The 25,981-nt window shown below is 52.0% G+C and overlaps 2 protein-coding genes and 1 pseudogene across 9 annotated transcripts in view; 2 read left to right on the top strand and 1 right to left on the bottom strand.

Annotated features, from left to right (window-relative positions):
• The window catches only part of AP2A1 (adaptor related protein complex 2 subunit alpha 1), a 45,754-nt gene extending 30,672 nt beyond the window's left edge, over positions 1-15,082 (bottom strand). Inside the window, exon 1 of one of the 3 annotated variants that reach the window (XM_033224129.1) lies at positions 14,854-15,082. In XM_033224129.1, coding sequence (XP_033080020.1) covers positions 14,854-14,920 — 67 coding nt within the window. In that variant the 5' untranslated portion in view covers positions 14,921-15,082. The remainder of the gene's footprint in view (positions 1-14,853) is intronic. The other 2 variants (XM_033224127.1, XM_033224128.1) reach the window with 2 other exon arrangements.
• A 2,743-nt stretch (positions 15,083-17,825) lies between these two features.
• Positions 17,826-17,923, top strand: LOC117094011 (annotated as a pseudogene).
• A 1,202-nt stretch (positions 17,924-19,125) lies between these two features.
• The window catches only part of TSKS (testis specific serine kinase substrate), a 32,755-nt gene continuing 25,899 nt past the window's right edge, over positions 19,126-25,981 (top strand). For all 6 annotated transcript variants that reach the window (XM_033224124.1, XM_033224123.1, XM_033224122.1 and 3 more), the window contains exons 1-2: positions 19,126-19,372; positions 20,855-21,083. In XM_033224124.1, coding sequence (XP_033080015.1) covers positions 19,203-19,372; positions 20,855-21,083 — 399 coding nt within the window. In that variant the 5' untranslated portion in view covers positions 19,126-19,202. The remainder of the gene's footprint in view (positions 19,373-20,854; positions 21,084-25,981) is intronic.

Raw genomic sequence — 25,981 nt, 5'->3', positions numbered from 1 at the left:
GAGAAAGCAAGTATATGTGCCATCCTTCGCTCTAGAAATCCTGTCTTGTCCCTGCTCCCAACTTCTATGGAAGCTCCCAAAAGCCTCACTTCAGATGTCACCTCCGCCAGGAAGCCCCTCTGATTAGTATCTCCTCATCAGTACAAAGGGGACCCTAGCACTGTACCATCCAATATAGCAGTTGCCAGCTAGTGGCTCCTGCGACCCTGAAATGTGGCTGTTCCAAACCGAGAGGTGCTGTCAACAGCAAACATACATGGGATTTAGAAGACAGTGTGGAGAAAAAATGTAAAATAGTTCAGTAAAAATTATAGGGGCTAGGCGCACTGGCTCATGCCTGTAATCCCAGCACTTTGGGAGGCCAAGGCAGGAGGATGGCTTGAGCCCAGGAGTTGGAGACCAGCCTGGACAACATGGTGAGAACCTGTGTATCAACAGAATAAGATAATATAAATTATAAAACATTGATCACATGCTGAAATAATAATTTGGGTGTACCGCGTTATATAGACATATTATTAAAATTAATTTTGCCTGTTTTCTCTTTTTTTTTTTTTTGGTAGCCCAGGCTGGAGTGCAGCGGTGTGATCTCGGCTCACTTCAACCTCTGCCTCCTGGGTTCAGTGATTCTCATGCTTCAGCCTCCGAATATACAGATGCATAACACCACATTCAAATATTTTTTTTTTTTTTTTGAGATGGAGTCTCGCTCTGTCGCCCAGACTGGAGTGCAGTGGAGCAATCTCAGCTTACTGCAACCTCTGCCTCTCAGGTTCAAGCAATTCTCCTGCCTCAGCCTCCCCAGTTGCTGGGACTACAGGCGCCCACCACCATCCCAGCTAATTTTTTGTATTTTTAGTAGAGACGAGGTTTCACCGTGTTAGCCAGGATGGTCTCGATCTCCTGACCTTGTGATCCACCCACCTCGGCCTCCCAAAGCGCTGGGATTACAGCAGGCACAAGCCACTGCGCCCAGCCCTAATTTTTTTTTTGTTTGTAGAGATGAGGTCTTACTATGTTGCCCAGGCTGATCTTGAACTTCTAACTTCAAGTGACCCACCTGCCTCAGCCTCCCAAAGTGCTGGGATTACAGGTATGAGCCACCATGCCCAGCCTACATATATATGGTTTTGTCATAAATATGTATATATACATATGTATACCATAAATATAGTATATATAAGCGTATACATATATTTAAAGAATATGTTATTTAAATATATATGTATTACTTAATTTAAACAATATGTATTATTTCATTACAGTCCCCGCATATCAACATTTCAGTCATCAACAAATGGCACACACTGCAGTGGTTCCATACGATTCTAATACCTTATTTCCACTGTACCTTTTCTATGTTTGGATGCACAAATACTTACTGTGTCACGGTTGCCTAGAGGACAGTACCAAGCTGTGCAGGTTTTTTTGTTTTATTCTGAGACGGAGTTTCACTCTTGTCGCCCAGGCTGGAGAGCAATGGCATGATCTCAGTTCACTGCAACCTCCGCCTCCCGGGTTCAAGTGATTCTCCTGCCTCAACCTCCCGAGTAGCTGGGATTACATGCATGCGCCACCACACCCAGCTAATTAGTGTATTTTTAGTAGAGACGAGGTTTCACCACGTTGGCCAGGCTGGTCTCAAACTCCTGACCTCAACTGATCTGCCCGCCTCAGCCTCCCAAAGTGCTGGAATTACAGGCGTGAGCCACTGTGCCTGGCCACTGTGCAGGTCTATAGCCCAGCAGCCACAAGCTGTGCCAGAGAGCCTCCGTGAGTGGAAGGCTATAGCATCTCCATTTGTGTAAGCACACTCCAGGATGTTCACACCACAACAAAACCACCTAACGATGCACTTCTCAGAACATATCCCCATCGTTAAGTAATACATGAGTGTATTCATTCAATTGTACTTAAAATGATTTAAATACATACACAAATATGTGCACGTATATGTATTCTTTAAATTTAAAGAGGCCGGGCGCGGTGGCTCAAGCCTGTAATCCCAGCACTTTGGGAGGCCGAGGCGGGCGGATCACAAGGTCAGGAGATCGAGACCATCCTGGCTAACACGGTGAAACCCCGTCTCTACTAAAAAATACAAAAAACTAGCTGGGCGAGGTGGCGGGCGCCTGTAATCCCAGCTACTGGGGAGGCTGAGGCAGGAGAATGGCGTTAACCCGGGAGGCGGAGCTTGCAGTGAGCCGAGATCCGGCCACTGCACTCCAGCCTGGGCGACAGAGCCATACTCTGTCTCAAAAAAAATAAAATAAAATAAAATAAATAAATAAATAAACTTAAAGAAATATCACATATACTTATATATTTATATTTATGCATTTCTTTAAATAAGTATTCATTTAAAGAAATATGTATTATTATATGTATCATATATAGATTTCTCTCTTTTTTTTGAGACGAGGTCTCACTCTTTCACTCAGGTTGGAATGCAATGGTGTGATCTCAGCTCACTGCAACCTTGGCCCCTTGGGCTCAAGTGATCCTCCCATCTCAGCCTCCCAGGTAGCTGGGACTGTGAGGTGCGCCACCACACTCAGCTAATTTTGTTTTCTATTTTTCGTAGAGATAGGGTTTCCCCATGTTGCCCAGGGTGGCCTCAACTCCTCTGCCCACCTCAGCCTCCCAAAGCGCTAGGATTATAGGCATAGGTTACCGCTCACTGCCAGGAAATCTCTTTTTTTTTTTTTTTCTTGAGACAGAGCCTCACTCTGTCGTCCAGGGCTGGAGTACAGTGGCATGATCTCAGCTCACTGCAACCTCCGCCTCCCAGGTTCATGCCATTCTCCTGCCTCAGCCTCCTAAGTGGCTGGGACTACAGGCGCTGCCACCTCGCCTGGCTAATTTTCTGTATATTTAGTAGACACGGGGTTTCACCATGTTAGCCAGGATGGTCTTGATCTCCTGACCTCGTAATCTGCCCGCCTCGGCCTCCCAAAGTGCTGGGATTACAGGCGTGAGCCACTGCACCTGGCCAGAAATCTCTTTTTAAAGTATTATTTAAATTGTATTTAAAATGTATTTATATATATACAAATATGCATATATATATTTGTTTTTCTTTTTTTTTTTTTTTTTTTTTTTTTTGAGGCGGAGTCTCGCTCTGTCTCCCGGACTGGAGTGCAGTGGCCGGATCTCAGCTCACTGCAAGCTCCGCCTCCCGGGTTTACGCCATTCTCCTGCCTCAGCCTCCCGAGTAGCTGGGACTACAGGCGCCCGCCACCTCGCCCAGCTAGTTTTTGTATTTTTAGTAGAGACGGGGTTTCACCGTGTTAGCCAGGATGGTCTCGATCTCCTGACCTCGTGATCCACCCGTCTCGGCCTCCCAAAGTGCTGGGATTACAGGCTTGAGCCACCGCGCCCGGCCATTTGTTTTTCTTTAAATAGGCTTTATTTTTACTTTTTTTCTTGAGACAGAGTCTTGCTCTGTCGCCCAAGCTGGAGTGCAATGGCACCATCTCAGCTCACTGCAACCTCCACCTCCCAGGTTCAAGCAATTCTCCTGCCTCAGCCTCCCGAGTAGCTGGGATTACAGGCACCCACCACCACACCCAGCTATTCTTTTTTTTTTTTCATATTTTAATAGAGACAGGATTTCACCATGTTGACCAGGCTGGTTTCGAACTTCTGACCTCAAGTGATCCACTCGCCTCAGCCTCCCAAAGTAAAGTGCTAGGATTATAGGCATGAGCCACTGTGCCCAGCCTTTAAATAGGCTTTAAATGGTCCACATCTATTTGATGCTATCTTCTGCATAACTGGTATAATTTGCTATTAAAAAAAAAAAAATTTCAGAGAGAAAAGAAAAGCTCTCGGTCCTCAAAAGAGGAGCAGTTGTGGCCCTAAAGGGAGGGCTCTGGCAGAGGCCCAGCTCTGAAAAGATCTAAAGGGCCGCGATGGCCAGGGAGCCCAGGGATACGGTATGAGTGCTACTGGGGTGGCGCCTGGGGAAAGGGCCGAGGCAGCTCTGACAGACCAGGATCATGGAAAGGACAATCCGGCACTCAGGGCCAGCAACAGGGGGAATGAGCTCACTGTCACAGGAGGCAAGCAAGCCTGAGAGGGAGTTTTAAGGGGTTTCTCTCATTCACAGTGGGATTTCTGGGGCCAGGCTTAAGGATGAGTTACATCTACCCTGCTCTCGAGGCATCCCTGGATTGGAGTGGTGGCAGACAGGGACAGTGGCAAGTATTCTGAAAGAGGCACACGCATTTCGGGGCTGAGAGGCTAGAATGAGAACGGTGGGGAAGGCTTCTCTGTACACAGCTGCTGGGATCTGAGGATCAAAAGATGAGGCTGAAATGGACCAGGCAGAAACACGGGGAGGCGCGCTCCAGGCAGGAGGACCAGCAGGTGCAATGGCCTGGAGGTAGGACAGCATGAAGCAAGGCAGGCGGTCAGAAAGCTTGAAAGCTCACGGTGATGAAAGGCAGAGTCAGGAATGCGGACGGTGTGGGGAGCGGGTGGCGGGGGGAGCTGGAGACCAGCACAGCAGGTAGGGCCAGACCATGTAACCTCTCTTGAGTTTCCTGAGGTGCTGGGGGGCCATGGGAGATGCCGGCCATGCTCCGTGTCCAGTAGCTGTTGCCATGAGGGGTGTCTGGGTGCAAAGGCAGCCAACATCTTGCTCCAGGCAGAGTAAAGCAGAGTCAAGGGAAGTGCTGACGGTACCAGGGAGCTGTCTTACCTTAGGGCTTCTGGTTAGGGGAGATAACGCCTTCCCTAAACATGTAAGCCCCAGATCAGGGCAGGTCTGTTACTACCACCAAAGGCATCCTGTCAAACCTGGGCCCTGCCCTGGAGGGACTAATGTGCATTTATGAAGGTAACACAGGCCTTATCCAGCATCTCACCACAAAGGCCTTCAGAGCCTTCTAGACCAAGGCCATTTTCTCTACTGAGACCGAGACCTGATGTGCTTCTTGTACAAGCCCCAACAGTTCTGAATCCTCAGAAAGCCTTCTGGAGGCTGGGTGCAATGCCTCCTGCCTGTAATCCCAGCAGTTTGGGAGGCGGAGGCAGGCAGATTGCTTGAGCCCAGGAATCTGAGACCAGTCTGGGTAATACAGCAAGACCCCATTCTCGGCCAGGCATGGTGGCTCACACCTGTAATCCCAGCACTTCAGGAGGCCAAGGCAGGTGGATCACTTGAGGTCAGGAGTTTGAGACCAGCCTGGCCAACATGGCGAAATCTCGTATCTACTAAAAATACAAAAATTAGCTGGGCGTGGTGGTACACGCCTGTAGTCCCAGCTACTAGGTAGGAGGAGGCAGAAGAATTGCTTGAACCTGCGAGGTAGAGGTTGCAGTGAGCTGAGATCCTGACACTGCACTCAGCCTGGGCCATACAGCAAGACTCCATCTCAAAAAACACTGATAACACATTGAAATAATATTTTGGATATACTAGGGTAAATAAAAGATATTAAAATGAATTTCACTGGTTGGTTTGCTTTTTAAAAAAATGTGGCCGGGCGCAGTGGCTCAAGCCTGTAATCCCAGCACTTTGGAAGGCCGAGATGGGCGGATCACGAGGTCAGGAGATCGAGACCATCCTGGCTAACACTGTGAAACCCCGTCTCTACTAAAAAATACAAAAAACTAGCCGGGCGAGGTGGCGGGCATCTGTAGTCCCAGCTACTCGGGAGGCTGAGGCAGGAGAATGGCGTGAACCCGGGAGGCGGAGCTTGCAGTGAGCTGAGATCCAGCCACTGCACTCCAGCCCCAGCGACAGAGTGAGACTCCGTCTCAAAAAAAAAAAAAAAAAAAATGTATGGAGATAGGGTCTTGCTTTGTTGTCCAGGCTGGAGTGCAGTGGTGCAATCTTGCCTCATTGCAGCCTCGACCTCCCGGGCTCAAGCGATCCTCCCATCTCAGCCTCCCAAGAAGCTAGGAATACAGCTGCATGCCACCATGCTTGCCTAATTTTAAAAGATTTTTTTTGCGGGGGGAGATGGGATCTTGTTGCCCAGGCTGTTCTCAAACTCCGGGGCTCAACTGACCTGCCTACCTCGTCCCCACAAAGTGCAGGGATTATAGGCGTGAGCTGCCGTGCTGAGCCTGTTTTGCCTTTTTTTTTTGAGACAGAGTCTCGCTCTGTCACCCAGGCTGGAGTGCAGTGCACAATCTGGGCTCACTGCAACCTCCGCCTCCTGGGGTTCAAGCATTGCTCATTGCCTTCCGAGTGGCTAGGACTACTACAGGCGTGCCACCAGGCCCGGCTAATTTGTGTATTTTTAGTAGAGACGGAGTTTCACCATGTTGGCCAGGCTGGTCTCAAATTCCTGACCTCGTGATCCACCGGCCTCAGCCTCCCGAAGTGCTGGGATTACAGGCGTGAGCCACCGCGCACGGCCCGTTTTGCTTTTGTAATGTGGCAAGAAAATTTCAACATATGCCAGGTGTGGACAGAGCAAGACTCTGTCTCAAAAAAAGGAAAAAAAAAAAAGAAAATTTCAACATATATATGGCTTGCATTTCGGTGCTGGGTTACACCACTCATATTCCTAAGGTCATCACTATTCCTGAGTGATGAAAATATATTTTCCTTAAATAACAACATCAAACCCTCTCATTCTCCTGCTCAGTCCTCCTGCTCAGCCAGGCGAACTATTCGGGCCACCAAGACCCTGCCTGAGTTGCCCCCTTACATAGTAAGGGTTTGCATGTTCATTTCCTCCTGGATCGGAACACCAGTGCCATGAGGCCAGGGGTGTACGGCTCCTTCAGTCCCCACAGTGTTCCCAGGGCCCAGGGCAGCCTGACACAAGGGAGGTGTTGAATGCGGATTTGTGTCCCAAAGCCATCACACAATGTCCAGCTGGAAACGGGTGGGGCTGGGGCTCAGGCCTGCATCTGTCCCGTTCTTAAGGGACACCAAATTGAAATCTGTTTGACTTTCTGTGCTCTCCACAGAAGCCAGAGGGATCGTGTGAAAACTTGAGTCAGAACCTAGCACTTTTTCTCCTCCAAACCCTTCCATGGCTCCCAGCAGGCTCAAAGTAAAAGTAAAGTCCTCACTGCAGCCCACAAGGGCCTGCACCATCTACCCTGTTCCCTCTCTGGCTGGATCTCCTGTCTTCTCTCGCCAAGGCAGGAGCCACCCTCTCCTCCTCCTTTTCTAAGTCCCTGCTGCACTCCAAGCACAATCCTGCCTCAGGGCCTTTGCACAGGCAGCTCTCTCCTCCAGAGCCAGGCATGCACCGTCCCCCACTTAATTAGATTCTCTACTTCAACGCCACCTTTGCAGCGACACTCTCTGACCAGCCTATATAAGAGCATCATCCTGAACATCCCCAGGCCCTTTCCTTGCCTCATTTTGTACCAACACCTACTCCCACCTGTCTGGCCCCCGAAATATTCACCTGTGTAGTGGCCCATCTCCCCTCTAGAATGTAAGCGCCCTAGGGCAGGGACTTGTGCTCACTGCTGTAGCCCCATCACCTAGAACAGTGCCTGGCACCCAGCTGGAACTCAAGAAAGACTGGTTCCATCATTCATTCATTCATTCATTCATTCATTCAACTGGCAATCATCTCCTGAGGCCTCCCATGGACTAGAACCTATAGAGGACAAAGCTGGGAACCCAGGGAGGAGTCAGACCTAGGGCCTGGGCTCCAGGGCCTGCGCTCGATGTCACCACTGCAGTGGATCACCATTTGGAGCGGGATGTGCTCTGGTGGAACAGTTCAGGGCAGTGAGCAGCCAGCACCCCACTCCCATTGACTCACTCACCCAACTCTCCTAAGACCCCCTCCAACCAGACTCTGCCTAGATAGGAGGTAGCACCAGCCCTTGCTCCCTGTCAGATAAGACTTCTGCTGTATTCCTGCTGCAGACAGGCGGACAGAACACGCCCTCAGGCTGGGCCCAGCCTCAACCTCTCTCCCTCCTTATCTGCAGAATTTACCCTCCCTGCCCTCTTTAGAGCCTGCCTTTCACCTTCTAGACCCTTCCCCCTAGCCCCACTGTGCCCTTCAGATCCTGCTGCAGGCTGGCTCCACTCTTTCCTCTGCTCCTCTCTGAGTCTGGCCTCTCCTTACCTTCTCCTCCACATCCCTCCACACTTCTCTTCCCTGCTTGAAACCTTCGCCAGCGCTCTCAGAACAAACACGGACCTAGCCTCTGCCCACTCCCCAGCGTCAGAGCCCATCCCTCTCTGCACCAGCCACACGGCCCTTTTCTCAGGGTCTCGCTGGGGCATCAGGGCCTTTGTTTGTTTCCAGAAAGAATTCTTGAAAATAGAGAAGGGGACCAGGCACTGTGGCTCACTCCTGTAATCTCAGCACTTTGGGAGGCCAAGGTAGGCAGATCACTTGAGTCCAGGCATTTGAGACCTGCCTGGACAACACAGTGAAAATCCATCTCTGTGAACCCGGGAGGCGGAGCTTGCAGTGAGCTCAGATTGCACCACCGCACTCCAGCCTGGGCGACAGAGCGAGACTCCGTCTCAAAAAAAACAAAAAAACTCTACAAAAAATACAAAAAAATTGGCCGGGCGCAGTGGCTCAAGCCTGTAATCCCAGCACTTTGGGAGGCCGAGACAGGCGGATCACAAGGTCAGGAGATTGAGACCATCCTGTCTAACACGGTGAAACCCCGTCTCTACTAAAAAATACAAAAAACTAGCCGGGCAAGGTGGCGGGCGCCTGTAGTCCCAGCTACTCGGGAGGCTGAGGCAGGAGAATGGCGTAAACCCGGGAGATGGAGCTTGCAGTGAGCTGAGATCCTGAAATCCGGCCACTGCACTCTAGCCCGGAGACAGAGCGAGACTCCGTCTCAAAAAAAAAAAAAAAGGCCGGGCGCGGTGGCTCAAGCCTGTAATCCCAGCACTTTGGGAGGCCGAGATGGGCGGATCACGAGGTCAGGAGATCGATACCATCCTGGCGAACACGGTGAAACCCCGTCTCTACTAAAAAATACAAAAAACTAGCCGGGCGAGGTGGTGGGCGCCTGTAGTCCCAACTACTCAGGAGGCTGAGGCAGGAGAATAGCGTAAACCCGGGAGGCGGAGCTTGCAGTGAGCTGCGATCCGGCCACTGCACTCCAGCCTGGGCGACAGAGCGAGACTCCGTCTCAAAAAAAAAAAAAAAAAAGCTGGGCGTGATGGCATGTGCCTGTAGTCCCAGCTACTTGGGAGGCTGAGGTGGGAGGATAGTTTGAACCCAGGAGGCAGAGGTTGCAGCGAGCTGAGATCGCACAACTGTACTCCAGCCTGGATGACAGAACCAGACTCTGTCTCAAAATAAACAAAAAAAAAGAGACGGGGTCTTGCTATGTTGCCAAGGCTGGTTTCAAACTTCTGGCCTCAAGCAATCCTTCTGCCTCCACCTCCTGAGTAGCTGGGACTAGAGATGCCTGCCATGGCGCCTGGAAGTTAGGACCTTTGCACATGCCCCATCTCTGCCTTCACAGCTCTTCTGCACTGCCTTCAGCCTAGGTAACTCCCCCACTTCCTGCCCACACAGCTCCAAGGGTCTCTCGTGAAGCAAAGCCAAGCCAGAGCTTGCCAACCACACAGAGTCCCCATTTTCTCAACACCATGGCCCTCTTCCTCACTGGACTTAGGACAGCTGCAAATTCTTTCCCCCTTTAAAAAAAAAAAAAATCGAGATACGGCCGGGCGTGGTGGCTCACACCTGTAATCCCAGCACTTTGGGAGGCTGAAGCAGGCCGATCACTTGAGGTCAGGAGTTCGAGACCAGCCTGGCCAATATGGTGAAACCCCGTCTCTACTAAAAATACAAAAATTAGCCGGGCATAGTGGTGGGCGCCTATAATCCCGGCTACTCGGGAGGCTGAGGCAGGAGAATCACTTGAACCTGGGCCAGAGGCAGAGGTTGCAGTGAGCCGAGATCGTACCACTGCATTCCAGCCTGGGCGACAGAATGAGACTCTGTCTCAAAAAAAAAAAAAAAAAAGAGACAGATACAATTCACATACCATAAAACACCCTTTTACAGTGAACAATTCAGTGTTCTTTAGTACATTCATGATGTTGTGCAACCATTACTACTATCTAATTCCAGAACATTTCTTTTCTTTTTTTTTTTAAGAGATGAGGTTTCACCATGTGACCTGGGCTGGATTTGAACTCCTGGGTTCAAATGATCCTCCTACCTCAGCTTCCCAAGTAGCTGGGACTACAAGCATGTGCCACTGCATCTGGCTATGGGCTTTTTCATGAACCCAAAAGAAGCTCTGAATTCTGCTGGGCACAGTGGCTCACACCTGTAATCCTAGCACTTTGGAAGGCTGGGGTAGTGGATCACCTGGTCAGGATCATGAGGTCAGGAGTTCAAGACCATCCTGACCAACATGGAAAAACCCTGTCTCCACTAAAAATACAAAAATTAGCCCGGTGTGGCGGCGCACATCTGTAATCCCAGCTACTCAGGAGGCTGAGGCAGAAGAATCCCCTGAACCTGGGAGGCGGAGGTTGCAGTGAGCCAAGATCACCCCATTGCACGCCAGCCTAGACGACAGAGTGAGACTCCGTCTCAAAAAATAAAAAAAGAACCTCTGCATTCATAAGCAGTCACTCCCCATCCCACTAGCCCTCTACTCTAGGCAAGCACTAATCTCCTTTCTGTCTCCATGGATTTGCCAATTCTAGATAGTCCATCTACATGGAATCATATGACACGTGACCTCCTGTGTCTGGCTTCTTTCACTTGGTGTCATGTTTTCAAGGTCCATCCCTGTGGCAACATGTAGCAGGACGTCATTATTATTATTATTTTTTTTTTTTTTTGAGACGGAGTCTCACTCTGTCACCCGGGCTGGAGTCCAGTGGCCAGATCCCAGCTCACTGCAACCTCCGCCTCTCAGGTTTACGCCATTCTTCTGCCTCAGCCTCCAGAGTAGCTGGGACTACAGGCGCCCGCCACCTCGCCCGGCTAGTTTTTTATATTTTTTTTTTTAGTAGAGATGGGGTTTCACCGTGTCAGCCAGGATGGTCTCGATCTCCTGACCTCGTGATCCGCCCGTCTTGGCCTCCCAAAGTGCTGGGATTACGGGCGACGTCATTATTTTTTATGGCCCGGTAATATTCCATTACATAGACCACATTTTGTTTATTTCTCAGTTGACGGGCATTTGGCTCGTTTCCGTTTTCCGGCTATCATGAATAATGTTGCCGTGAACCCCCGTGTCTGGGTATTAGCGCGAAGGACAATTGCAATTTGTATGTTGCACCTTCTCCCCCGCGGGGCTGGGAGCTTCATGGGGGGGTGGACAAGTCTGTCCTGTTCACCAACGTCCCCAGCATTCAGCACAATTCTTAAGACATATGAGCCGTTCAACATACACTTGCTAAGAAAAGGCCTCTGGGCCGGGCGCGGTGGCTCAAGCCTGTAATCCCAGCACTTTGGGAGGCCGAGACGGGCGGATCACGAGGTCAGGAGATCGAGACCATCCTGGCTAACATGGTGAAACCCCGTCTCTAGTAAAAAATACAAAAAACTAGCCGGGCGAGGTGGCGGGCGCCTGTAGTCCCAGCTACTCGGGAGGCTGAGGCAGGAGAATGGCGTGAACCCGGGAGGCGGAGCTTGCAGTGAGCTGAGATCCGGCCACTGCACTCCAGCCTGAGACAGAGCGAAACTCCGTCTCAAAAAATAAATAAATAAATAAAAATAAAAATAAAAATAAAAAAGAAAAGGCCTCTGATTCTCCAGTCCTAATTCCTGCAGCTATATTACTTCCAGTGCCCCAAGCCTGCATCTCCCCTGTCCTCTGGCTCCTCTCTGGGGTCCTGCAGTGACGGGACGATCTCTTTCCTTCCCCATCCCCCATCATCAGATCCCTTTGCAAATCCTGACAGTGTTTCCTTCAAATTGTATCCCAGGCTGGGCGCAGTGGCTCACGCCTATAATCCCAGCACTTTGGGAGGCCAAGGAGGGTAGATCACTTGAGGTCCGGAGTTTGAGACCAGCCTGGCCTATGTGGTGAAACCCCGTGTCTACTAAAAATACAAAAATTAGCCAGGTGTGGTGGTGGGTGCCTGTAATCCCAGCTACTGGGGAGGCTGAGGCAGGAGAATTGCTTGAACCTGGGAGGTGGAGGTTGCAGTGAGCTATGATGATGCCACTGCACTCCAACCTGGACAACAGAGACTGTCTCAGAAAAAAAAAAATGTATCACCAACCCACTTCTCACCAGTCCCTTCTCACCCCATTAAGCCAGCACTATCTCTCACCCAGAGGCCTGCAACATCCTCCTAATTTGGTTCCCTGCTTCCACAGCTACCTCTATAATCTGTTCTCACAGCAGCCAGAGGAATTATTTTAAAACATCAATCGGTCACGTCCCTCCTCTGCTCAAAATATTCTCACACAGACAAAGGCCAAAGTGCTCACCATGGCCCAGAAAGCCTTTCCCGATCCTGTTCCCATTCTTCTCCACTCCCGGCCTCTCTACCCCTCACTCCCTCAGCTCCAGCCACACTGACCTTCTCCCTCTCACTTGAACACATGTCAAGCATGCCACAATCTCAGGAACTTTGAACGCACCTCCCCGTGCCAGGACCCCTTTCCTCCAAAATCCAAAGGGCTTGCTCCACTCAGATATGACTTCCTCCACGAGGCCTACTGAGTACCCTCTCAATCCTAGTCCCTCTCCTGCCCACTTCCTCTTTATTTTTCTTCACAGCACCAGTCAGGTCCTGAGGTTGTATCTCAGGGTGTTCCCTGTGCATATGTTCTGTCTTCCTCCGGGAAGGGAGCTCCCAAGAGCAGGAGTTTCTTTTTCTTTTTTTTATTTTTGGAGATGGAGTTTCACTCTTGTTGCCCAGCCTGGAGTGCAATGGTGTGATCTCGGCTCACTGCAACCTCCGCCTCCCGGGTTCAAGCGATTCTCCTGCCTCAGCCTCCTGAGTAGCTGGGATTACAGGCGCCCACCACCACACCTGGCTAATTCTTGTATTTTTAGTAGAGATGGAGTTTCACCATGTTGGCCAGGTTGGTCTTGAACTCCTGACCTCAGGTGATCCGCCTGCCTCGGCCTCCCAAAGTGCTGGGATTAAAGGCGTGAGCCACCGTACCTGGCAAGAACAGGAGTTTCTGTTCATTATTGTCATCCCAGCGCCTAGAACAGGGCCTGGACAACACTAGAGCGATCAAAAAGTATTTGTCAAGTGAATGAATGAATAAATGAGCCTTCAGAGGCAAGACGCTGTTATGAATGAAGTTTGCAGACAAGAAGATGTCCTGAAAGAGGTTAAATGACTCCTAGGGATTCACATTGCTGGTGGGTAACAGAGGCAGCGCATATCTGCTAACAGTGGCCCCCAGCTACTCCACAACCCCCATCGCTCTGCCCCTTGTCATAACAAGTGATCATTTCTCCTTCAACTGATACTCAACCGTTTCCACCCTCCTGTTCCCTGAGCACCTACTACATGCCAGATCCTTCCATAACAGTTAAATTCTAAAACAACAACAATCACTGGGTACTTTACAGCAATCACTGGGTACTTTACAGAGCTGCTGTTCAGAGCCAACGGAGGAAAAACAAGAGCCAAGTTCCATCTGGGGCCTGGAACGTGTGAAAGGCCTGACTCACGGACATTGTCATAAGCCCCTCAGGAAGATACAATCAGCAGTCTCTCTTGACAGATGAGGAAACCGAGAGGTGAAGTCCCTCATTCAAGGTCACACAGCTAGGGAGTGGCAGTGCTCAAACGCCAACCCAAGTCTGGCTGACCCCAGAGCCCATGCGGATACAGCCTCTGAAGACTCCTGGCAGCTCCAATCTCCAACAGCCATTCCCAGGAGTTGAGAGCTGACTTGCCGCCAGGCTTCCCATTGTCATGACAACTCTTCCTGGCAGAGACCACTGTCCCCATATTACTGTGGTCAGACAGAAAAGGGCTCAAATCCCTGCCTGTCCTGCTGCCTGACCCCTGACCTCTCTCTGGGATTAGACTTCCCCTATCCCCAGTTTTCCAGATCTCTACCTCTCAAGCACTTCAGAACCGAACGCCTTCCTTGAGGTCTGGGCGCTCCTTTTTCTGCCCTTCCCCCAACCCCCCACTCTAACGTCCTCTCCTTTCCAGACCCCCGTTCCCTGTCACAGGTTCTCCCAAGACCTTACACCAGCAGCTCTTTTCCTCTGTGTTCCTTGGGTCCCTCCTTTCCCCTTAGCTGCCCCTCCAGCCCCCTCCCCACTGCCTTCCATATCTTCTAAGCAATCTCCCACCCTGAAGCCCCTCTATCCCTCACCAGGGTGTCCTTATAGTCTCCCCCTTCCATCATCTCCCGGCCCCAAACTCGTGGACTTTCACCCACTCTCAGGCCTCCTCTATACCACTGGCCAGGAGCCTCGGTGACCTATCTAACCCCTTTCCCCTGTATGACACCCCCTATCCCAGGCCCTCAAGCCCTGCTCCATTAGGCTTCCGGCATTCCACTTCCTCTAGGTCCCCTCTGGCTTCCTCCCATTCCATCGCTCCACAGGGCACCCCCACTATGTACTTCTTTCCCTTCTTCTCTACATTAGGAATCCCTCTAACCCCATCGTTTGTACGATCCCCCAGCTTTTCAGTCTTTCCCAGGGGACACCTCTATGCTCCCATCCCCGGGACCTCACTGTCCTCCTCCCCTTTCAAGCCCTCCCGGACCCCTCTAGCTACTCAGTGTCGTCACCTCAAGAGGCACTCTATGACACCCCAAGCCCCTGACTGCCCCCCACCCTAAAGTTCCTCCCGGGGCCCATCTATGCTCTCTTTCTACGACCGTAGAGCTTTTGATCCCCCGGGTCCCTCTGTGACCCCCAAACCCCTCAATTTCACGCTCCCCCCTCCCCCGCGTCTCCAGTGTCCCCCGGCCGCGCGCTCACAGTTCCGGATGTCGGAGATGAACACAGCGAGCCCCCGCATCCCATCGCCCTTGGACACGGCCGGCATGATGACGGTGGTGTCGGCTCCAGGCCTGGCCGGACAGGGCACACAGCAGCGGGGGCTGGCAAAGGGGGACCGGGCGTAAAGGACCCCAGGCAGCGCCGAGGAGCCGAGCCGGCCGCGGGGAGGGCTGGCTGGCGGGCGGGCGGGCAGGCCGTGGCACCGCCCCCTGCCCCTCCCCTCCGCCCGCCGTCCGGGGCTCTGAGCCTCCCATTGGTTTGGGCTCCTGCCGCTCACACGCGCGTTGCTCCCCACTTCCTCTCTCATTGGCCGCTAAGCAAAGGCACGACGCTGCGATTGGTCCAGTGTTCCGCTATTTCCGTTTGGGGAGGGGGGGAGGAGGCGTTGCCCGAGAGACGGGCGGGGTTCGATTGCGCATCATGGACCCGCCCCCTTCGCGCGGCCAGATCAAACACTGATTGGATCGAGCGACTCTCCAAGGAGGGAGGGAGGGTAGTGCAAGAAGGCGGGAAACGGGACTAGGAGGCGGGACTTAGGTTGACTGGGGCCAATGAACGGGTAGACCTCCCCCTCAGGCGTCGCGGATTGGCGAGATCTGTTCTACTTCAGCTCTCTATTGGGTGGCTGTGGGGCGGGCGGAAGGCGAAGATCAGTAGAGAAGACCCGAGAGAGGGTGTCACTCCGCTCGGCTGGGATAGGTGGAGCGACGCCTGCAATTCCCTGCTGCAGAGAAGGGGTTGGGCGGGGCAACAGAGCGTGCGGTGTTTACTGCGCAAGCGTCTCAGTGTTCCCTTTCTCCATCCACTGTCACCCCCGACTGCTAAAATCCTCTTCCAGGAAGCCTTCCTCCCCTCCCCCCTTCTCTGCAGCCAACGTGTCGGGACTTCAGTTGTCAGGAGACCTAGAATCTCAGAGTGAAAAACAGTAATTCAAGGCCAGTCACATTAAGCAGAGGTTAAACCTTAGGTCGAGAGGGTGAATGACTTGCCCAGGGCCACACAGCTTGTAAGTCAAAAAGTAGAAATAAATGTAAACCATATCTTGGCTTACTTTTCAATATATGTTGCCCTTTTTTTTTGTCCAACCACAGTGTCTCTCGGGCAGCCTCCATTGTAGCAGATATCAAACCAAAATTGATTCTTTCCTCCAGACTGGGAACTCCTTCTGGGCAAGAATGGGACCTGGCGTTGAAGCGTTTTCAACAACATCTGTTGAAGGAATGGGTGAACCTGCTTTGGCCCAGCCCCAGCCTCCGTCCCCAACCCCCAGCTCCCCAGAGACTCTTCGGTAAACTAGCTTTGGGGAAGGCAAAACGGCCAGAACTCCCAACGCCCCGGGCGATTGAGAAATTTGGGACAAAGGGAACTGGAAGAGTCCATTTCTGTCACCTCTAGGAAAAAAACCACCCCATCATCCTTTTCTAATCTCAGAAGCCAAGCATTCCTGGAATGAGTCTTGTGGGTGTGTCCGGGACCTTTGGAATGGCCATTCTGAATCCTGGGAGATGGAAAGGAGGTTGAGAAGAGCCCACCTTCCAGGCTCAATGGATGCGTCCATTTGGGTTTCCAGGAATGGGACCTGGGAAAGTCCATTTTGGATTCCAGGAGGACAGACGTTGCTCAGCTGTTGGAAGAGTCCATTTCTAATATGGGGGGTGCTGTTTGCCCCTGAAGAACATAAAGCAGCCCCATTAAACACAGGAAAAAGTATTAATCCCAGGACTTGAAGAAGTTTGTTTTGTTTTCTGAAACGGAGTCTCCCTCTGTCGCCCAGGCTGGAGTGCAGTGGCGCGATCTCGGCTCACTGCAACCTCCGCCTCCCGGGTTCATGCCATTCTCCTGCCTCAGCCTCCCGAGTACCTGGGACTACAGGCGCCTGCCACCATGCCCGGCTAAGTTTTTGTATTTTTAGTAGACACGGGGTTTCACCGTGTTAGCCAGGATGGTCTCGGCCTCCCAAAGTGCTGGGATTACAGGCGTGAGCCACCGCGCCCGGCTTTTTGTTGTTGTTGTTGTTGTTGAGACAGTCTCGCTCTGTCGCCCAGGCTGGAGTTCAGTGGCTCAATCTCAGCTCACTGTAACCTCTGCCTCCCAGGTTCAAGCGATTCTTCTGCCTCAGCCTCCCGAGTAGCTGGGATTACAGGCACCCGTCATCATGCCCGCCTAATTTTTCTATTTTTGTAGAGACAGGGTTTCACTATGTTGGCGAGGCTGGTCTTGAACTCCCAACCTCAGGTGATCCGCCCGCCTCGGCCTCCCAAAGTGCTGAGATTACAGGCGTGAGCCACCCCGCCCGGCCAGGAGTTCTTTTTTATAGAAAGATACATAAAGCGTTCCAAGAACTGGAGTCCATTCATGACAAGGAAGAAGTACTTTCTCCCGGGGGATAAGGGCATTTAAAATGTCTGTTAGCAGTGATGTTTGAACTAGTCTTTTTGAGAAGTGTGAAGAGGGACATCCAGGGACCCAGGAACAGGAAAAGTCTGTCCCTAAATAGCAGGGCAGTGCTTGCTTCCACGGCACATGTATTATGATTGGAACTGGCCGGGCGGGGTGGCTCACGCCTGTAATCCCAGCACTTTGGGAGGCCAAGGCGGGCGATCAGGAGGTCAGGAGATCAAGACCATCCAGCTAACACAGTGAAACCCTGTCTCTACTAAAAAATACCAGGCTGGGCGCGGTGACTCAGGCCAGGCGCGGTGGCTCAAGCCTGTAATCCCAGCACTTTGGGAGGCCGAGACGGGCGGATCACGAGGTCAGGAGATCAAGACCATCCTGACTAACACAGTGAAACCCCGTCTCTACTAAAAAATACAAAAAAAACTAGCCGGGCGAGGTGGTGGGCGCCTGTAGTCCCAGCTACTCGAGAGGCTGAGGCAGGAGAATGGCATGAACCCGGCGCGGAGCTTGCAGTGAGCTGAGATCCGGCCACTGCACTCCAGCCTCGGCGACAGAGCAAGACTCCGTCTCAAAAAAAAAAAAATTGAAACGATACAGAGATTAGCATGGGCCCTGTGAAAAGATAACACGCAAATTTGTGACATTTTCTGGGCTGGGGATGGGGGGTGCGCAGTGGCTCACGTCTGTAATCCCAGCACTTTGGGAGGCCGAAGTGGGCAGATCACAAGGTCAGGAGTTGGAGACCCGCCTGGCTAACATAGTGAAACCTCATCTCTACTAAAAATACAAAAAAAAAAAAAAATTAGCTGGGTGTGGTGGTGGGCACCTGTAGTCCCAGCTACTCAGGAGGCTGAGGCAGGAGAATCGCTTGAACCTGGGAGGTAGAGGTTGCAGTGAGCCGAGATCACACCACTGCACTCCAGCCTGGGTGTCGGAGCGAGACTCCATCTCAAAAAAAAAAAAAAAAAATTATGGCCGAGCGTGGTGGCTCACACCTATAATCCCACACTTTGGGAGGCTGAGATGGGTAGACCACTTGAGATCAGGAGTTTGAGACCAACCTGGCCAACATGGTGAAACCCTGTCTCTACTAAAAATACAAGAATTAGTCGGACATGGTGGCCAACACCTGTAGTCCCAGCTACTGGGGAGGCTGAGGCAGGAGAATCAGTTAGACCCGAGAGGCAGAGGTTGCAATGAGCCGAGATTGAGCCACTGAACTCCAGCCTGGGTGACAGAGAGAGAGTCTGTCTCAAAAAAAAAAAAAAAAAAAAATTAAGGAAAATAATAAATAAATAAACAGGGGAGAGGGATGCCACCCTCTCTCCTGCCCCAACTCTCCGCCTTCCTCTCCTCCCTCACCTTCCACCCTGACCCCGAGGCCCACCGCACCTAGCTTTCTCTTATTGATCTACCTGTACATTGCCTTTCCCCCCACCCCAATGCACCATAGAATATGAGACCCTCCAGGTCAGGGTCTGGATCTCAGCCCTCTTCGACCACAGTCTCTCAGACCCCAGCCAATTGTCAAATCCAGGAAGCTACATGAAGAATCAAGTACAAGTGCACAGGGCTGGGTGACCCCACGCTTAGTCTCAGGGAGAGGGAAGTTGGACCTCTCCCAAGAATCCGTGGGCCAACCCGTTGTAAGTTACGGGCTAGCATCAGTCTATCCACTGGAGCTCTGAAGACAGGGGGCACGCTGGGCATGTAACTAGAATCCCGCACAGGAGGAGTCCACTGAGAACACTGGGGAAATGACCTGGGTCAGCACCCCTCCCTACCCCGTGTCCCCCGCTCATGGAGCCCAGTGGTTGGGTCCTTTGTGAGGCAGGCTGAGGGGTCAGTGGATCCTGAGGGTCTGTGGTCACAGTAGGTGGGAAGTCTCAGAGGAAGGAGCCCCTCCCTGGGAGCCAGACCCCCACACCATGGCGAGCGTGGTGGTGAAGACGATCTGGCAGTCCAAAGAGATCCATGAGGCCGGGGACACCCCCACGGGGGTCGAGAGCTGCTCCCAGCTAGTCCCAGAGGCTCCCCGGGGGGTGAGCAGCCGGGCCACGGGGATCCCGAAGAAAAAGAAGGCCGTATCATTCCACGGGTGGGTTTGTTGTATCCTGTCAGGGATGGTTCTAACGCCCAGCACTTCCTCCAACAGAGCAGGAGTCCGACTGTGAATGCTGGAGGAAGGGGAGGGGGAAAAGCCAGCAGGTGGGGGGCAGGAAAGAGGGCAGCGGTGAAGAAGACATCAAGTCGCAGGGAGGTAGAAAGGAATGAAGGTGGCCGGGCGCGGTGGCTCAAGCCTGTAATCCCAGCACTTTGGGAGGCCGAGATGGGCGGATCACGAGGTCAGAAGATTGAGACCATCCTGACTAACATGGTGAAACCCCGTCTCTACTAAAAAATACAAAAAACTAGCCGGGCGAGGTGGCAGGCACCTGTAGTCCCAGCTACTCGGGAGGCTGAGGCAGGAGAAGGGCGTAAACCCGGGAGGCGGAGCTTGCAGTGAGCTGAGATCCGGCCACTGCACTCCAGCCTGGGCGACAGAGCGAGACTCTGTCTCAAAAAAAAAAAAGAAAGGAATGAAGGTAATGGGGATGAATGGAGGGAGGAAAAAAGCCTCCTGTTTCCTGAGGAAACAGGAGGATTTGGATATTGGATGGGTTTCAATAGGTATGTTTGTGTTCTTGTCAAAATGAAAATTCTTTTGAGTTGACAGGTATTCTTGTTTGTGTTGTAAAATCTTAGTACAGCAGTGGCACAGGAAAATTATACACACCCCAGTAGTAAGTTTTTCTAAAGGATCTTTTTCCTATAATGTTTAAACCATTATTTATCTTCTCTGGTTGGCATCAAGTACTTGATACGTCTTAATAGAAGGGAAAGAAGTTGTTTCATTACTTGTAGTGGGTGCAATCCTTAGCAAACTCTACTTTTTAGAGTTTTGGGTAAAGCCTGGGTATGTGGGGAGTGGGGAGGGAAGAAGGAGAAGGGAGGCTAGTGAATGAAGAAGAAAGTAGGTGGCCGGGACAGAGAAGGGAGGATAAAGTAGGCAGTGGGGAAGGAGAAGAAAAAAGTAGGTAGTGGTGGCTGGGCATGGTGGCTCACGCTTGTAATCCCAGCACTTTGGGAGGCTGAGGCAGGCGGATCGTGAGTTCAGGAGTTCAAGACCAGCCTGGCCAACATGGTGAAACCCTATCTCTACTAAAAATACAAAAATTAGCTGGGCATGGTGGCGCATGCCTATAACCCCAGCTACTCAGGAGGCTGAGGGAGGAGAATTGCTTGAACTGGGACCGGGGAGGCGGAGGTTGCTGTGAGCCAAGATCATGCAGCTGCACTCCAACCTGGGCAACAGAGTCAGACTCTGTCTCAAAAAAAAAAAAAAAGAAAGAAAGAAAGAAAAGAAAAGAAAGTAGGCAGCAAGGAAGGAGAATAAAGCAGGCAGCGAGGACAGAGAAGGGAGAAACTTGTATACAGTGAGAGTGGAGTCACAGCGGGTGAGGTATGGAGAAAGGAAGGCAGGAGGGGCCAGACACCGTGGAGCTGCTTCTCGACCTTTCTGCCTGTTTCTCCTCTGCAGGGTGGAGCCCCAGATGTCCCACCAGCCCATGCACTGGTGCCTGAACCTCAAGCGGTCCTCGGCCTGCACCAATGTGTCACTGCTCAACCTGGCCGCCATGGAGCCCACCGACTCCACGGGGACAGACTCCACAGTGGAAGACCTCAGCGGCCAACTCACGCTGGCCGGGCCCCCTGCCTCCCCCACCCTACCGTGGGATCCGGATGACACAGACATCACGGAAATCCTGGTGAGGGGCCCCCACCCCACCTGCTGGGGAAGACCGAGGTCCTCCACTCGGTGGTAGCAAATACTTAGGACAGAGATGGGGTGTTTTTGATTTAGAGTGAGAACGTTCTGGTCATTCTTTGAGACGCAGAGGAACTAACTGGGAACTGCCTCCTCCTTCTCTGACAGCCAGCCATGAATCCGGGAGTTGATCTTTTATTTTTTTTCTTTTTCTTTTAGAGACAGTCTCAGTGTTGCCCAAGATGGTCTCAAACTCCTGGGCTCAAGTGATCCTCCCGCCTCGGCCTCCCACAGTGCTGGGATTACAGGCGAGAGCCACTGAGCCTGGCCTGGTTGTTGGTCTTCAGTTCATATAGTCAATCCCAAATGTCCCCAGTGAGGCTGGGCTCAGGAACCAGGCCAGATCCCTGCGCTTGGGGAGCTCCCAGTCTGGTGGGGGCAAAAGACATAGACTAGGGTGAGAAATTCTGTAACGGAGAAGATCCCAGAGAAGGGCTCCTCAAGCCAGGTTGGGGTATCAGGGAAAGCTTCCTGGAGGAGGATGTCTTGCAACTGGATCTTAGCGAGTGAGTAGGCGTCCTCTGAGGGGAGTCACCTAAGAATCTGGGGCAAAACTGAGAGGTGAGCAAGATTTAGGGAGATTTAGAGAATTTCTGGCAAAAGTATAGAGGGTTACAACTTGGTGCTTAACTCACTGCACCTCTGCTCCTCATCCCCCACCTGGCTTCCCCTGGGCCAGGCCTGAAACAGGCTCTATCAGATACTGAGAACTACACGAACAATAGCCATGATCTTCATGATGCTGATGAGATTCACTAGCACTTACTAGCACTTTCTATGTTCAGGGAGCCCGGTTTTCTCATCTGTAAAATGGAGATGCATACATTCGTTTCTTTATTTTTGAAATTTATTTATTTATTTATTTATTTATTTATTTTTGAGACGGAGTTTCGCTCTTGTTGCCCAGGCTGGAGTGCAGTGGAGCAATCTCGGCTCACAGCAACCTCCGCCTCCTGGGTTCAAGCCATTTCTCCTGCCTCAGACACCCTAGTAGCTGCAATTACAGGTACGCGCCACCACAACCGGCTAATTTTGTATTTTTAGTAGAGACGGGGTTACTCCATGTTGGTCAGGCTGGTCTCAAACTCCGGACCTCAGGTGATCTGGCCGCCTCGGCCTCCCAAAGTGCTGGGATTACAGGTGTGAGCCATTGCGCCCAGCTTTTATTTATTTTTAAGGCAGGGTCTTGCTCTGACTCCCAGGCTGGAGTGCAGTGGCACTATCACAGCTCACTGCAGCCTGGGCTCAAATGATCCTCCCATCTCAGCCTTCCAAGTAGCTGGGACCACAGGCACACACGTGGCTAATTTGTTAAAAACTTTTTGTAGGTCAGGCGCAGTGACCTATAATCCCAGCACTTTGGGAGGTCAACGCGGGTGGATCACGAGGTCAGGAGTTCGAGACCAGCCTGGCCAATATGATGAAACCCTGTCTCTACTAAAAATACAAAAATTATCTGGGTGTGAGGGTATGTGCCTGTGATGTCATGTGTCTATAGTCCCAGCTACTGGTGAGGCTGAGGCAGGAGAATGGCTTGAACCCGGGAGGCGGAGGTTGCAGTGAACCGAGATCGCGCCACTGCACTCCAGCCTGCATGACAGAGCAAGACTCTGTCTCAAAATAAATAATAAATAAATAAATAAATAATTTTTGTAGAGACAGAGTCTCACAATGTTGCACAGTCTGGTCTTAACGTCAAGCAATTTTGGGGCCTCAGCCTCCCGAAGTGCTGGGATTACAGGAGTGCAACACCATGCCCAGCCACATATATTCTTTTTAACAAATATCTCTTTTCCTTTCTTTCTTTTTTGAGATGGAGTCTCACTCAGTAGCCAGGCTGGAGTACAGTGGCGCGATCTTGGCTGACTGCAAACTCCACCTCTCGGGTTCAAGTGATTCTCCCACCTCAGCCTCCCAAGTAGCTGGGATTACAAGAGCGCCACCACACCTGGCTAATTTTTGTATTTTTAGTAGAGATGGGCTTTCACCATGTTGGCCAGGCTAGTCTCGAACTCCCAACTTCAGGTGACACCCGCCTCAGCCTCCCAAAGTGCTGGGATTATGGATGTGGGCCACCACACCTGGCCTCTCTTTTTCTTTCTTTTTATTTTTTTTTTCATTTTCTTGAGACAGGGTCTCACTCTATTGCCTAGACTGGAGTGCAGCAGCATGATAATAGCTCACTGCAATCTCAAACCCTTGGGCTTAAGCGATCTTTCCACCTTGACCTCCCAAGTAGGTGGGACTACAGGTGCACACCACCATGCCCAGCTAAACAAATGTTTTTGTTTCTTTCTTTTTTCTTTCTTTCTTTTGTTTGTTTTTGAGACTGGTTCTTGTTCTGTTGCCCAGGCTGGAGTGACAGCATGACAGCCCAGGCACAATATTGGCTCACTGCAGCCTTGGCCTCCCCAGGCACAGGTGATCCTCCCACCTCAGCCTCCCAAGTAGCTGTAACTACAGGCAGATGCCACCACAGCCAGCTATTTTTTTTTTTTTTTTTTTTTTTTTGGAGATGGAGTCTCGCTCTGTTGCCAGGCTGGAGTGCAGTGGTGTGATCTCAGTTCACTGCAACCTCCACCTCGGGTTCAAGCAATTCTCCTGCCTCAGCCTCCCGAGTAGCTGGGACTACAGGCATGCGCCACCACACCCAGCTAATTTTCGTACTTTTAGTAGAGATGGAGTTTCACCATGTTGGCCAGGATGGTCTTGATCTCTTGACCTCATTATCTTCCCGCCTCAGCCTCCCAAATTGTTGGGATTACAGGCGTGAGCCACCACGCCCGGCTTCACCCAGCTAATTTTTTTTTTTTTTTTTTTTGAGACGCAGTCTCGCTCTGTCGCCCAGGCTGGAGTGCAGTGGCCGGATCTCAGCTCACTGCAAGCTCCGCCTCCCGGGTTTACACCATTCTCCTGCCTCAGCCTCCCGAGTAGCTGGACTACAGGCGCCTGCCACCTCGCCCGGCTAATTTTTGTATTTTTTTTTTAGTAGAGACGGGGTTTCACCGTGTTAGCCAGGATGGTCTCGATCTCCTGACCTCGTGATCCGCCCGTCTCGGCCTCCCAAAGTGCTGGGATTACAGGCTTGAGCCACCGCGCCCGGCCTCCACCCAGCTAATTTTTAAAACAAATTTTTAAGGCCGGGCTTGATGGCTCACGCCTGTAATCCCAGCACTTTGGGAGGCTGAGGTGGGCAGATCACCTGAGGTCAGTAATTCGAGACCAACCTGATCAACATGGAGAAACCCCATCTCTACTAAAAATATAAAATTAGTAGGGTGTGGTGGCACATGCCTATAATCCCAGCTACTTGGGAGGCTGAGGCAGGAGAATCGCTTGAACCTGGGAGGCGGAGGTTGCAGTGAACCGAGATCGTGCCATTGCACTGTGGCCTGGGCAACAAGAGCAAAACTCCGTCTCAAAAACAAAAACAAAAACCCAACTAAGGCAGACAGCCATGTAGTAACCTCCGCAAGGTCAAGGTTGTAGAGCTCGTAAGAAGCAGGACCAGGACAAGAAGGCTGCTGCTTTTGTCACTAATACAAAAGGCCTTTCTCTCCCCAAGACTGCCCTGGGTTGAGTGGGGGATATTTGGAGGGGAGAGACTGAGGCAGGGAGGCCAGAGCTGAGGCTAGGCGAGGGTCCAGGGAAGGAAGAGGAGCTGCAGAGAAGAGAACATGGCAGAGAGTCTGGGCTGGGAAGGATGCCTGGGAGACATCTCCTCCCTCAGACAGAAGAGCTCTCCGCCCTCTCTTGGGGAGTGTCTCTCGGGCAGCACTTGTAGCCGTTTGCCTCCCACCAGAGCTATTTCTGAGTCACATCCCCCAGTGGATCGTGAAGCCTGAGAAAGTGCCGCAGGCAGCCAGGATCAAGGTCTGACACAGCCGCCAGCTGGCTGTGGGGCTGCAGGGGAGTGTGGGCCTCTAAGGGGCTTCAAGTTCCTTCTCGGTGAAATGGAAAAAGTAATGACCTTGGGGTGCGTGCTGGAGAGGTGAGAGGGGGCAGCAGGAGCTGGAACCAGCACCCAGCACCTGAGCTGCATCCAGAGAGAAGGCAGGGACAGGCAGAGAGAAGGGCACAGAGCCCAGAGAGAGAGGACGGAGACCCAGAGAGAGGACAGAGACCCAGAGAGGGAGACAGAGACCCACAGAGATGGGGACAGAGACCCAGAGAGAGAGGAGGACAGAGACCCAGAGAAAGAAGGGGACAGAGACCCAGAGAGAGGGGAAGGGAGACCCAGGGAGAGGGGGGCAGAGACCCAGAGAGAGGGGGGCAGAGACCCAGAGAGAGGCAGATAAGAGACCCAGAGAAAGGGGGATGGAGACCCAGGGAGAGGGGGACAGAGACCCAGAGAGGAGGAGACAGAGACCCAGAGAGAGAGAAAGGGAGAGAGACCCAGAGAGAGGGGGATGGAGACCCAGAAAGAGGGGGATGGAGACCCAGAAAGAGGGGGACAGAGACCCAGAGAGAGGGAGACAGAGACCCAGAGAGATTAGGAGAGACACCCAGAGAGAGAGGGATGGAAACCCAGAGAGAGAAGGAAAGAGACTCGGAGGGTAGGGGGACAGAGGTTCTGGGGAAGGAACAGATGGGTCCAGTGTGAGAGAGATGGACACTCAGAGACAGAAGAAGAGATGATCCAGGGCTGGGCACAGTGGCTCACACCTGTAATCCCAGTACTTCGGGAGGCTGAAGTGGGCAGATCACTTGAGGTCAGGAGTTCAAGAGCAGCCTGGCCAACATGGTGAAACCCGGTCTCTATTAAAAATACAAAAATGAACCAGGTGTGGTGGCAGGTGCCTGTAATCCCAACTACTCAGGAGGCCGAGGCAGGAGAAT

The sequence above is a fragment of the Trachypithecus francoisi genome, unplaced genomic scaffold, assembly GCF_009764315.1.
Source record: "Trachypithecus francoisi isolate TF-2019V2 unplaced genomic scaffold, Tfra_2.0 Lachesis_group12, whole genome shotgun sequence".
NCBI lineage: Eukaryota > Metazoa > Chordata > Mammalia > Primates > Cercopithecidae > Trachypithecus > Trachypithecus francoisi.
The sequence above is the reverse complement of the archived record's forward strand: the minus strand, read 5'-3'. Positions and strand labels throughout refer to the sequence as shown.